This window comes from Aspergillus japonicus (genome assembly GCF_003184785.1).
Source record: "Aspergillus japonicus CBS 114.51 unplaced genomic scaffold BO86scaffold_33, whole genome shotgun sequence".
Classification (NCBI taxonomy): domain Eukaryota; kingdom Fungi; phylum Ascomycota; class Eurotiomycetes; order Eurotiales; family Aspergillaceae; genus Aspergillus; species Aspergillus japonicus.
This window is the reverse complement of record NW_020291670.1, coordinates 58,568-72,962: the sequence shown is the minus strand read 5'-3', so window position 1 is coordinate 72,962 and position 14,395 is coordinate 58,568. Positions and strand designations below refer to the sequence as shown.

The window sequence follows — 14,395 nt, the reverse complement described above, 5'->3', positions numbered from 1 at the left end:
GGCTAAAGGTGCTCCTCTCCGTAGTCCGGGCTTGATTGGGAGTTTATCTTTGTGTCTACCTAGGAGAATTGGAATACTCATATGAGTAGCCAAAAAAAAAAAAAAGCTCAGGCCAATATAGATTGGGATCCCCCCTATAATCAACTAAACTCCGGTCGGGATCGTATCCGGGTTAATAGGGAAGCCTAGGTAGCATGAATCATGTTTGGGGCCTGGCTCTCTCTGGGTGGGTTGCGGGGGTTCGTGATTACCTACCTTACTACGAGTATAGGCAGTCTTTGCTGCGTCTTCTATGGTCAGTACCTAGGCTCCCGTAGGTTGGTTGGTGTTCCCTCAGGGGGGCAATGGCATAGGATAGGGTTGCTTGCTCGAGTGGTTTGCTGTCCTCTTGCTAGGCTGCCAGTATATGCAACTAATGAGTTGTTTAAATGAACATGTCTTGGACACACCTGAAAAGTCCCCACCGATGTACATATAGTACAGCGTCTGAGACTAAACCACGGTGATTCACCGGATCCTACCGAGGCCTTTGTTTGCGCCGTTACGGGATGGATGGGGGTTCCGCTATCCGGCTGTCAGAGATGATCCCTGTTTCTTAGGCTGGATGCTGTATGGTTGCTTATGGAATTAATCACTAACGACTTGTAAGAGCACTACTACCGGGCTGGGCTGGTCTTTTTGGGTCCTGTGGTGATGAGGGTGTAGGTGATGGTCTGATCTATTCTGTTATTGATGAATAGGTGGATCGTTTGTGGGGTGAGGGAATTGATGTCTGGGATAGTGGAGGTTAGAGTACCGCATGTGTATATTACTAGGTACTAGGTACTCATATGAGTGATTACAGGTACCTACCAGTAGCGAGGAAGGTAATATGTACAGTACTCCCAGTAACCATTCAGCTAATCCATGATCAACCTCTTATACCTAGACCATCATTGGTGGGATTAAGCAACCGCCGTCTCTACGTACTCAGTGAGTGCGAGAGAGAGCTGAGCATGAGGACAAGTATCCTTCTTTCTTGAGCTCTAATTGCTTAATTCAAGAAGAGGACACTATCAATCTTTCAATCAAGCAACTTCTTTATGTTGATCCCTTGGCGAAGAGACTGCCAGACGGGCATAGTCAATTAGGCTATTGCTATTGATTCGACTCTTCCTCATGCTCCTCCAAGCATGGGACACGTTCGGTCCGAGGTTGAAACCCTGAGAGACATAACAAGCCTGATTGCTCCGTTGGCTGGCCACGACCATTCAGACGTATCAATTCCATTCCGATTGCCTCCCCCCCCCGCCTCCCCTCTCTCTGCTTTTGCCACCGCCGTCGTTGCTGGTGCTCCACTGGTTAGTACTAATCGTATGTATTGTACTTCGTATATAAGAGAGAATAAACGGAGACCGAACTGTGTGAGGTGCCCTGTTTGTTGTTGCTGCTGCTGCTGCTGCTGCTGCTGCATGTGTCAAAAGTACCATGCAGCTTCCTGGTGGTGGTTCTGGGGTGGACGGCGGAGGGGCGACGGGCTTACGGAGACATAGTGTCGATCTAGTGCGGGTAGTGGCAATTCTGATTTGGTTTCAGAGGGGGGTCGGGGTCCGGGTTATTTGTGTGTGGAGTACACAGTAAGTTAACTCCATTACAAGTCACTCTCTGGGAGAGATGACAGTTGGAATGGTGGCGATGGGTTTGGTGGAGGTCGGTTCGGGGAGGGTAGGTATGACGAGTTATACTTGGCTGGACCATGCGTTAACTACTCAGAGCACGAACGTTCCGTTGTACTGTACTCAGGTATGAGTGTAGGAAGATCAAGGAAGCTTCACATCTCGGATCAAGGTACGATCTCTTGTCCATGGCATTGGGTGTGCCTGAGGACTGCTGCGTCGGCTCTCTGGAAGTATATCTGACGATCCCGCGGACTTCGGATTAGGTATGATGCTACAAAGCTCGAATCATCGATGATGGATATTTCGGCTTGCTTAAAGTTCTCTCACTTCTCGCTTGTGTAGACAAGATGTAGTATATTGATCCTCGGCTCGAGTTTTCCATTACGTCGATATATATCCGAGCAAAAAACTCGGCTACATATAACCCTCAGCCCTTGATTCCCCAGCGCTACAACAACTACACAATGCACGGTCATTATACTTCAACCTCATCAATATCTCCCATCCACAACTAGAACACTTGTATAATAGTAGTATCTCCTCGACAAAAGCCCACGGCCCACGGGTAAAGGTAAGGGCAAGGGAACACGAAGTAGATAGATATCCCGTTCCACCCCGACCCGGTCCGTCCCCAAATCCACCCGCCAAGCCAAATCCAACCGTGCGCAAAGACAGTCAGAAACAAAAAGCCCACTAAACTCCAACGGCGTTCGTACAAACCAGGTGAGGTGCAGGGTGCCGCGATTAACTTTTTCCGGACTCCCCTTGTCCTCTCCGTAGGATTCTTCCGGGTTGGCTTTGGCTTACAGCACGGGTGTAGGAATAGGAAGGTGTTCGTATTACTCCGTACATGTAAGTATCTGCCGCTGGGTCGGGTATGTCCGGCTCGCGACGCATTCAATGTACGTAGAAGGGACACGGTGTTCGAGGGATTGATTGTAAGTGTAAAGCATTTGAGGCAGAAGGGAAAGGAAATATCAGCCGCGGTTCCGAGGGCCATCAAGTTTCATGCATGTTTCCAAAACTACATACTCGGTGGATGGGTTTTGTTTTTCCCCTGGCTAATTTTGCTTCGGCAAATTGGGCCTCCAATCGTCTTGGAGTCTGGAGGCGGGGTGTCAATCCGAAGAATCTTGATCCATGCTCTGTGAAGTATTATGTGTAGTACGGGTGTTGGCTTGGTGTGAATGGTTCGGGGTTTAGGGCCGATGTTGGGTTTGTTGTCTTCTGCTTCGGGTGTCAGGATAGGGAATTACTTTGGTTGCATGCAATTTGATGCCGGGTTAAGGTAATGCTAACACCTGTGTAGAGGCTTTGACGTGCTATCATTTTACCTTTGGTCGATGAAGCATATCCCGTGGCTGCAACGGGGGCTCTTGTTGTAGAATATACAAATCATGCCCAAAAAGTTTATGTCTGTGGATTCGCCATTGAATTGTCAACGAGGGCGATAATATAACATGCGAGCATAAACCTGTGAATATTTGGTTAGAAGATATGATTTTATGACAACTGTGACAATTATACAATCTACATTCTACACGGACATGAAGTTGGAGAACCAAAACTCCACGGAGTCCGCGGTTCGCCGCCTCCCGCTTAATAAACCTAACGGAAATCGCATCCCGAGACAACGAAGGGAATTGGAATAGCCCACAATATCTCCCCCAACCGGTTGAGCGGTCCTGCCATTCCAGCGAGCAAGAAGGATGGAATCTGAGTTATCGTGTGCTGTAACTATACATCCATGAACCATCATACGATCTCGCCCGGTAAAGAGATTGCACAAGCTAGTTTCTCTTCTTCAAGCCGCAGGAACGAACAGACATACCGTACAACCTAGGGCGTCCGCTAGACTAGTCTGTCTGCACCTCCATATTGGCTGGCATATAGACTTAAGAGTAAAGTTGGTGCCATCCAATTTCCTTTCATATGCCGAACTCCAAAATTGGAAAAAATGCCGCAGCCAACCCTGTTTATTGGCGCGATTATCGATCGGATCTCGAATTTTCCCGAGCATATACCGAAATTGTTTTTAACTTTTCTTTGGTCGAGATGGGTTGGAGAGATTGGACCGTTGGATGGAAAGCGAGGAGCAAGCAAAGGCCCAGGTGCTCGGATAATAGTCTAGTCTACGCGTCAACCTTCCCTAGTGAGATTCGCGAGGCTCTCGGGACGTCACTTGAACTATGAGAATTGATAGATCATCCCTGGGATCTCGCTTCGCTGTGCAAAAGTAAAAAAAAAAAAAAAAAAAAAAAAAAAAAAAAAAAAAAAAAAAATTGGCCTGGCCGTCGCTTGTTAATTTTTTGAACTCACACACAAATCATCTCGAACGCGTGTACACTTCGGAGTTCACTCCCTGATTCTGTTCGCGTTTGCCGTGCGATCCCGCCCTGGCCTAGGCGCGGGAGGCAGTATCCGCGCTTCCCCAGCCCAGCCCAGCCCAACGCGACAAACGGGAGGGATATTAAACGCCGATACCACGGTATCGTTCTAAGATAGGATTGGGAATGACAGGGATGGAGGGGGGAGGGAGATTGATTAAGTGAGCAATATATGATACTGGCCTTGAGAGAGCTCGAGAATTCAACCTCATCTCCGCGGCTGCGCACCAAATCTATCTTGGACCGCTTGGTATAGGCGCCACAAAGCCCTACACTCAGAACAGCCTAGCACCGCACCGGTATGCTCCGACCGAGTCGACCGGACGTCGATCTAGTCACAGACGCCAGTGGCCTTCGCCACCCTCCGTCTTATTTGCTAAAACTAGATCATCCCTGTTGCTGTTGCCCGCTGCGGCTGTTGGGGTCGTACTATAGGGAACAGGGACATGGTGCGCGCACTACCACCAGTTGATGATCCAATATAGGGAGATGAGTATGGAGGGGATCAGGAACATCTTGGCCGACTAGTTTGAACCTCCCGGGAGAGTAACCCGAACGGTTACTACGGTTAACGGAGTCCATCTCCGAGACTGGTGCGCCTCCGATAGGATCTTCCTAGCGCCGGATTGGATGAGAAAAGGGCTGAGGGATGAAAGCAAATCAGTGCAGTGCAAGTCTTCATAGCGAAGGGAGAAGACTTGGCCAGAAGCTTTGTTGAATCATAAGTCTCCCTCATAACTACTTAGTATGGGTTCTATGACCCCAACCTGCACAACTTATGAACTACTGCGAGTGTGTGTGTGTGTACTTCGCCTCGAACCGGGCCGGTCCTCAAACCTTCCCTTTTTTCCACTATCCCCTTAGCCAACCAGCCATTGACCACTTACGAAATCTTGAGCACGGGACAATAACCCCAATTACCGGTTTGGGGTGCCCGGAGAAAATACCTACTGGGTTGAATATCAATTCGACCAGAATTGCTACAGCCCCGTTGGTAAGGAGAACCGAAGCAAATCAGCTGGTTTCCTCACACAAAACTCCTCAACTCGATCATAACTACCCCAAAAGGTAGTAATCCTGAGATGCAATTCCGCGTTTCTTGTACTGCCCATGATGTACGCAGTACGGAGTAGAAGTACCGTCAAGCCAAGCATCCTATCCTCACGTGACCGACGAGCCTGATTGACGGCGAGTCTTGCATATGTGAACTGGAAGTAATGATCCTTTCTAGTGTGCCTGGGTTACGTCGCGATGGCCAACAGTCGAGAAAAAGCAGTTTAAGTTTTGCATCACCAGGACGGAGAGAGAGTTATGCATGTGCATGAAGCTTGACATGGTCTGGTCAACCAGACTGTACAAAGTCGTCGTAGCGGCAGTTCCCCCGACCTTTACCCGCACGAGTCAGGAGTGAGTGCAGAAACCTAGGGGCCACTTCTCCCCCCGTCCAAATCCACCATCAGGGCAGAGACAACTCCAGAAAGTGGGTTTGTGCTCGCCCAAATCCCGAGGGATCGAACCGGGAAGTTAACCGTTTGTTAAGTTCCCGAGAGGCAGTTAGTTCCCTGTCGCTTGGAGTCGGACAGGTCACGTCGACCATAATTGCTGATCAGTGTTTACCTCGTCCTCGTCCTCGTCCTACTCCCGTGCAGGAATTTTACTTGTGAAGAAATTGGAGAAGTTGTTAACATTGATGTGATGATTCCATTGCTGAGACACGAGCACTCGATTAAGTTCATCTAGAAAGGAAGCCTTTCAATGTGTCATTTCCGAGCTTGTGCTGGACAATTGGAGTAGCTATAGAAAGGTGGGGGTGAGAGAAGAAAGGGACAATCGGACCTCGGAGGCTCGGACAACAGTTTCAATGTTTCAACAGTCGATTGTAGTTGCCAGATAGTCTCTCCGGCGGTAGTTACGATGATTCATGGTTTTCTCTAGAGGGTAAGTCGACTCTCCATTGAACATTTCCGCCTGGGTTCTCAGGCATTCGACAGGTTTTACCATGAAATCGAAGTGTTTTCTCCAGGGGAAAACTCTTCCACTGGGAATCATTCCCGATCTTCCAAGTTTTCTCTGACCAAACTTTGTCCACGGTGCCTGGTCTGACTTCTTTTTTGGCACAAGGTTCAATCCGGCAACATCTCCGTTACTATCAATTCTGCCTCCCACCTTTCCTCTCCTTTCCCTCCGTCATTATTGTTCTAACGCCGAAGTGACGGTGCAGATCTATGTGATCGCCAAACTTGAGAGAAACCCGCCTCCGGAGAGGGGGGCTCCTCCCCTCCCCCAAACCGTTAAAGGAGCTGCCCATCGTGAGTTGAGGCGTATTCTTAACCGCAAGCTTGAATCGCCCCTATGCTGAGAATCGTTAGTCACTCCGACCACTTGCAATTCTAGGTACGAACAAATCACTGCACAACTGAACTGAGTCCTTTTCGTTTCTCGTATGAATGACAATAAATCAAAACTAAAAGGAAAACCGAAATTAAAATCAATTAGAGCCGCCACAATTCCACCAACCGCCCGGGCAGTCTTCTGGGAGACCCTCTTTTTTGCGACGGTTTTCCGGGTGCGCGCCAGAGTCCACTTAGTGTCGAGACCCCCACGAATAACAGCTTAACGATCCTCGATAGCTACAAGGAAGGATCAGAGACAAATGCTCTGTGCCTCTGCCTGGGGAATTCTTGGCTCTATTTCGTCGGATTCCTTCTCGTCGTCTTCTAGATTATCATTTGGGGCAAGGGGACTTGATGCCAACCCTTGTTGCTTCTGGGCTCTTGGTCTCCGTTTTAACCGGCCATAACGGACAAGGGCCATGCCATCTGCATGGGTCCGCTCAGTGCTGGGAGACTGGCCCTGCTCCACTTTACGGAAAATCCGACCGCATCCCGGCCCTGCTGCTAAACAGACGATAAGCTGGTGGAACCGCGGTGGTTCCCTCCCCTAAACGGTAGTTGTTAGTTAGCCCTTGGAGACTTCGTCCGAGTTTGAACAGCCCGGCCGAAACTGTGTCGGCATGGTAAGAATGGGAAAACGGTCTTTTCGTCCGGGGATTTGCCCATTTTGATCCTTGCTGGCTGGCTGGCTGGCTGGCTGGCTGGATCACTGGTTGGCTCAGTGAGTTTGCTTTCCTTTTTTACCCCCGATTACTCTATTTTCGCTGCTCATCTCCGTCTTCTGCTGTGTCCTTACCAAAGGTCAAGACAACGAGTGATACTCCATGCAAATCAATGCTACTTTGATTAGCCGCTCGCGAGGATTCCCCCTCGTGTTGGCTCCGTGTTGCTCCGGTTCGCAATTTATTCTCTTTTGAGTTAATTTGTCGCGAGAGGAAGATCGCAGGCCCGGAGGAAATCAGTTCCTTATTCATGAGGCGACAGCCACTGAGAGTATACCTCGGTTTGAGCCAGTGTGCTTTTCGAGAGGCGGCTCACAACATTGAACTAATAACAAGACAAAACATGGTCATCGCTTGGACGGCATCCACCGGCAGATCTCCCAGTAGTCAAGTCATTTTGCAGAATCCTACCACTAAACTACTACGTACTACGGTAGGTCATGAATAGGGACGCATTGTCCAGACCAAGCCAAACTAAGGTTATCGCCAACTGCCGTCCCGAAAAAAAAAATAAATGAATAAGAGAAGAACAAGAAGCAAAAAAGGAAAGATTATTTCTTGCTTGGGTCTCGGAGTCTCGAGCGCCGCAATCATGACTAACGGGAATCGAAAGGTTGCAGAGAGCTGGATCTCTTCCGAGAGGATCCTCTTGCGGGGCGCCGGTAGGGAAACCTAATTATCACCAGAGCCAGCCCGACAGGGTAAAAACAAGAGAGCGCGCTGGCAACAAGCCCTAAGCCAATGCACAGAACAAGAAGGGATCCCGGGGAGAGAGGGACCGTAGTAAGTAGTAACTCTGTAAGAGCCTAAGAGGGGCGCGCTGACGATATCTGATACCCAGTTGGATAAAAGTCTAAATCCTAATTCTCCCCATCCATGATGGTTTCCGTGGCATGATTCGATCGGAGGGAGGGGGGGGGGGAGGGGCGATGATGAAGGGTCGATGCTCGTGCCTGTTCTCCTGGTCCCTCTCAGGCTCTGCTCTCTGTCTGACTCTGTATCTCCTCCATCTTCGGTCCAGGCTTTCCCCTTTGCCCCCCTCCCCTCTCCCCGTTGGCTATATCGATTGTCCCATCAGCGTCCGTGTATCCGCGGAACGCCAATGATTTAGGCGTCATGGTGGAGCGGGAGCGAAGTTCACCCGAAGACGGAGATTCACTAAGTGCCGAAAAGTCAAACAAAATACCATTGAGGTGAGACAGTTCTAAATAGCCAGAGAGAGCGAGAGACAGTGTGTGGTGTATGTAGGAAGAAATCCGAAGCATGGATGGATACCAAACTGAGTTGACCGGTACGGGTTACCCCGTGCCTTTCGGTACTCACTGTCATAATAATAGCATATGCCCTACTTTCCCCCCTCCTCCCCTGTTGAAGCCGTAATTGCCGGTGTGAAATTCAATCTGGATCAGTCACAAATTGCCTCCAGTGTACAGAGTACAGTACTTACTGTATGTATGTGCTATGGTAGCTTTTCTCAGTGCAATTGCCAGATGGGTTTAGGAAGGTGAGGAGACGAGGATCCAAGACTTCCAATACTATTGACTACCAGGAAGAAGGAGCTTCGGTCATAACTGTTATTAGTCTTACCGTACCCTCTTCTTTTTCCTCTCTCCCTTTTCCCTCTGCTCACACCTCATCTGGGTTCCCTGGGGGTGGTTTGTGTGTGTGCATGGCATCTTCATTATCATATGCCTTGTGAATCAAACTTGAAGGCTGCTGTCACTGCTGTCACTGCTGCTGCTGGTGCTAGTTCATTTCCTCTTATTTCCTTTCCTTCTCCCTTCCATTGCATCATTGCTCACAGTGCATAATTGTGCATCACTACCTCCCCACGATCTCTGCTCGTTTTTGATTTTTTTTTTTGAGGACCGATCTAACAAAGGGGATCTTGTTTCATCACTGGGTCTATTTCAAGAGGCACTGCCGCAATATAGAGTAGCAGCACCTCAGCCCCTCTACTTCGGGCCCGATCTGATTCGTTAGTGGCAGTAACCTCCCGGCCAACTTGGAGCCAAGTTGACACTTGCCTGCCTTTTGACGTCTTGCACGGGTCGACGGTCCGCGTTGGAGCAGCCTGGTAATTCGAGAAGAGCACAACTAAGCCTTCTTTTTCCCTCTCACGATTGCTGGATCTTGTGGAGTGGTGCCCTGCCTGCCCTGCCCTGCCTACTACTTACCTAGTAGGTGGTTGTTAATCAATAAGAACTTGGAAGGATTGTCCCACTGAGGCACGGAGACCAACTGGTCTTTGACTGCCAGCAGACGGCCCTGCCTTCCTTCTTCGGTCCGCCGTGGGAGTTGAGTTGATGTGTGTGTGTGTGTGTCTGGGTGTGTTTCGCCGTCCATCTGCAACCGCACAACACTGTTTCGCCCCCAACCTCTTTCTTCCTCTGTCATCATCTCCCAACGATCTACTTGACTTGGCTATTCTTGGGCTGAAAAACAACCTCACTCAAAAAAAAAAGCTCCATCTCGGTCCCCTGCTCACTTTCACCTATAATCCGACGCATAAGATCTGCCATAACAAGTGGTACTTTTACCATCATCAATTTCTCAACGACAACAATCTAGATCTCCCCGCTGCGTTCTTGGTATGGAGAGTTCTCACAAACTGACAGTGCTTCATGGTCATCTACAACATGACTGTTGGTCTTTAGCTGCAAATTTCCCCGATTCCATCATCACGCAGTGAATGGAAGTATCCAAGTGAGCGCACGTGGTGCGGACTTGGCTCTCTTGTTGCGAAACTCCTGCTGTTCCATCCGATAGCGTGGCATCCTCCTACCGGACAAACGAACGAGCTCCTTACAATCTCACTGCCAATGTTCCATACCTGAGTCGCATTCAACGTGCTCGCAGTTTCCAACCTACGCCCCAGAAGCATCCGACTACTGTTCGGTTACCCCACTTGTTCTGTCAGTTGGGGACGTCAACAGTCACGGTACCAGTGTGAGTCGATGAACCCGCCCGCTTCAGCAATCTTGAAGATGGAGATGGCTAAATGGTCTCCAGTGCTTGGCAAATTGCCTTGATCGCACTTCTGGGCAATTTCGACCACACCGATCAACAGTTTTCCCTTGCTGGACAGATCAAATCCTGTCTAGCAATTAGTATCTATAAGCTCTGAGAGCCATCGCATCGGAGAGTTCTTCTGTCTCGTGGCATTGGTTCTCTCCATAGCCAAGTCTCTCTGCGTCCAGAACCAGAGAGCCAACATCATGTCGGATCACTCGACTGGTCCTTTTGGGAGTAGGTCACCGATGAATATTGAATTCGTGCATTCAGCTAATGTGCCAGGCTCTGGAGCCCATCCATACCAGCTCCCGCCTCCACGTACGTCCGCACCCTTACAGATCGGGACGGACCCCTTCCTGCGCCAGCGCAATCAAACAGAGAACCGCGAACCTGGCGAGATAGCCTCGGGGCGGCCAAGTCTTTCGGGGCCACAGCTGGGGCCGAAGGAGCAACTGCCGCCTGTGAGTCAGTTACTGACGCCCAGTGCTCATTCGAGCCGGCCATCGTCTCCGTATCACGCCCACAGATTTGGGGTTTATACCCCTCCCACTGGTAGTACAGGCTCACCAATCCCTCGCCATCATAATGAACATCTACCGCGACCTAGCATTCACGAGAGCCCTCGGGCTTTTCCTGAGGCGGTCGCATCGCAGAGTCGAAGCCTGCCGCCGTTGTCTCACATCTCGACTAACACTGGATTCGGACGTGAAGGGTCTATACACACAGCGTCTACTAGTTCGTCCGGACAACCCATTCACGCAACTCCTTTCTCATATTCTGGCTTCAAACCCCAGGATAAGGAATATGGCGGGGATTATTCCCCATCAGAAACCGCATCCGACATGGCCTCGGCTAATCGATCCTCAGGGAGCAATGTACGGCCACACGTGGTGGACGAGAAATACATCGACGGAGAAGGATTGTGTTATATCTATGCGGATGGGTCGCACTGCCCAAAGCTTATTGATGGTGTTCCAGTGAATGCAAACTGGGGAATCACAAAAGCCGGCAAACCGAGGAAGAGACTGGCACAGGCTTGTCTGACTTGCAGGGAGAAGAAGATCAAATGCCAGCCAAATCTCCCAAAATGCGACCAATGCCAGAAGTCTGGGAGAGTCTGCAGATTCGAGAGCGCGTAAGTCGGTGTTGACATCGCTTCTGAGAACCGCCCAAACCTGCAGCTGCTGACCGGACATCTTGCTAGACCTCGTGGCCATCGAGCGGCACTCAAAACGGCGCACCTCATGGGCAAATACGATTCACAAGAGGGCTACTCTGGGGGTAGTTACACCTATGGTGCCTCACCTCAGCCCTCATACTCGACGATGCGGGCATCCGAGAGCTCCGTATCCCTCCCAGGCACGAATTCGCTATCTCCCAAGTCCGAAGCATCCATAATCACCCCCTCGGCCGTTGACACAACCCAAGACGTGATGGACTACGAGCCACAGTTTCGACCGAAAGCGTACAGCTTCGGCCGAGCATCCTCGGGGGCGGAAGATACACCCAGAAACACAGTCAGCGTGTCTTCGTTTGTGTCTCCGGACTATGCGGATGTGTTGAGAGAGATGAAGGATATGAACTCTCAAGATCCACTTGTGAGCGACTGGAATACAGATCCTTACGAGGCCGATCCGGAACTTACGGTGCATTACATCGAAAGCTATTTCACCTACGTGAACGACCGACTGTACTACATCTTTCCACGAAACCGATTTCTGCTGTGGCTAAGGGCGAGCCATACCAAATCGTTGGAAGACAACATGCTTCTCTACGCGATGATGGCATTAGGATCGGTCTTCTCTGATCGTCCTGATAGGATGATGGCGATGAGGAAGTACGCAAGCACAGCTCGATACGCTGTGGAGCATGGCAGACACAGTCTGTCTTTGCAGCTTGCCCAGAGCCATCTCATTTTGAGCATGTGGTACTACGCCATCGGAGCCCTGGTGAAATCGTGGGACGCTGCTGGGGCGGCCGTCCGCACAGTATGTGGGCTTCGTTATAATGTCGAAGCAGGGGGAGTCATTGTGGATCAAAACCAGGCCTGTGAGTATGGACTGCATCCACAGGCTTTGATTGAGTGTCGCAGACGGACGTTCTGGGTTGCATTCATCAAGGACGTGAGTATCCAAGCCAGCCCTTGCATCTGTCTATTTCGCGGCTAATTGTGTTGGTGTGATTCAGCGTACCACCTGCGTTTATGCCCCGTCACCCGTCACCATCTCCCCCCAGTCCGCCTACCTTCGACTTCCTTGCCGCGAAGAGATTTTCGAAGCACAAGAATATACCACCGTACCTTACTTTCAAAGTTTCTTGAACCAGAATCCTTCTTCAAACAACGACATTTCCGGGATGAGCGCCATGGCACTCCTGATCGAGATCATGTCGCTGTGGGGAGAAGTATCGGACCATGTCTTCCGGTTGTCGTTGATTCCGACGGAAGTATATGGCGAACACTTCGAGCAATTCTACTCGACAGTGGCCCGGCGCGCTAAGGAATGGATTGCAAGGCTTCCGGACCATCTTACATTCACGGCCGTGAATCTGGAACGGAGCATCCGTACCAAGAAAGCAGACGCGTTTATGTCAATCCATATGGTCTATCATGCTACATTGATGAAGCTGAACCGACATGCCCGTCACCAGAGCATTCGCGCGGAGGTGGTGAGCCAGCATATCCACGCCGCCAGAACCCATGCGGCTGATATTCTTCGCATGGCCAAAGCACTGGTTCAATCCGCAACCGAGTACGAACCGACCCGGATTCTCATGGAACCAACTTCGGCGAAGGGGGCAATCTTGAATCCGTTTCTGGGCTATGTGATTTTGTCTGCGATTGATGTTATCAGTGCAGCAGGCCGGTTGGTCGAGCTGCGCGAATGTATTGCTCTCATCCACGGTGGTCTTGAGGCAGTCAAAGAGCTGGCACGGTTCTGGGGCAGTACCCTGGCGCTAGCTACCTTGATCCAAGAGCGGCTTGACACCTTGAGCGCATGCCTAGAGAACCCGACGCACACCGAGGGTAAAGTGGCCTTCCTGAGCAGGAGCGCGTCTCTGGATAGCAAGGCTCGCAATGTGCTGCAAAAGCATGCAGAGCCATCGACGGACGAGGATCTTATGTATGGAGCATTGCCATATGAGGGATTGCTCAGTGCTCTCGGTGCTGGCAATGGCCCTTTTGCGGCCGAAACCATTCTCTGGGTTGGAGACACCAAAAGCTGATACTGTTTTCGGAAGGTTGTTTGACATTGCATTTTAAGGCATGTAATAACAAAAGCACGGCCATTTTGTTGTTCTTGATTTTGACACATCATATACCCGGGAGGCTTGTTTTGACTTTTGTTCTGGGGTGGTTTTTCTCGACCCGCCAGTGGATGATTGTACTGTACAGATATACATTTGAGTCTTCATGAAGCATATGACAGAATTGGGTGAGTCAATGGATATACATATGAGTAATTGGCCTCTGGATTCCTGGAGTCAAATCAATTTAAATTGTGAGCAATCATCTTTATTGTAGTTGTAGTTGTAGTTGTAGTTGTAGTTGCATGTCCTCACCGCCGAGGCTGTTTCTTCCAACGTCATTGAAACGGTTGACTGACGACCACCTGTGCCCTGCAGCAAGCCAGCACATCCGTTGTAAATGCAGTCAGTGGTCAATTTCCACAGACAAACCAGCGTCATAGTCAATCCACTTGCTGCTCAGCGAAGTGATAGAATGAGACTGTCTTTCCAAAGAGGAGGGATGTAATTAAGCAAGCCTGTCCTCCAGTTCCGCCGACGGACTTTCTTTACCCTTAGATTGGTTTCCCCGCTCTTTCCGCCCCTCCGTTCGGTCGGTCCGGTCCAGCCAGCCAGCCAGCTTCTTGCCCATTCCGGCGCGCGTCTTTGCCGTTCGACCCAGTCGCCCTTTGCGCAGAATCGTCAACGGCCACACTTCATACCCCATACCTCAAATCAAACCCTTGACCACTGCAGTACTTGGGCCTTCTTATCTGACATATTTTGAATCCCCCTACGCAAGGGATTGGGACGGAATCTCCCTAAGGGTAGCTTCAGAGGGAATAGAAAAGAAGCGCGCGGAAGAGAAAACTCCCCAGCAAGGACACTCACGAGTGAATCCTGGTAGCCTGACCACAGCGAATTCCCGAAACACGACAACTGTCTACCTGCCTACCTGCCTGCCTGCCTGCATATCTACCTACCTACCGTCTCAT

At 50.3% G+C, this 14,395-nt stretch overlaps 1 protein-coding gene across 1 annotated transcript; it reads left to right on the top strand.

Annotated features, from left to right (window-relative positions):
* Positions 1–10,045: 10,045 nt before the first annotated feature.
* BO86DRAFT_124192 (Zn(II)2Cys6 transcription factor) lies at positions 10,046–13,529 on the top strand. Its single transcript, XM_025666045.1, has 5 exons — positions 10,046–10,109; positions 10,173–10,409; positions 10,458–11,310; positions 11,380–12,298; positions 12,363–13,529. The coding sequence occupies exons 2-5, from the start codon at positions 10,379–10,381 to the stop codon at positions 13,398–13,400; spliced, it is 2,841 nt and encodes a 946-aa protein (XP_025526477.1). The 5' UTR covers positions 10,046–10,109; positions 10,173–10,378; the 3' UTR covers positions 13,401–13,529.
* The last annotated feature ends 866 nt before the right edge of the window (positions 13,530–14,395 follow it).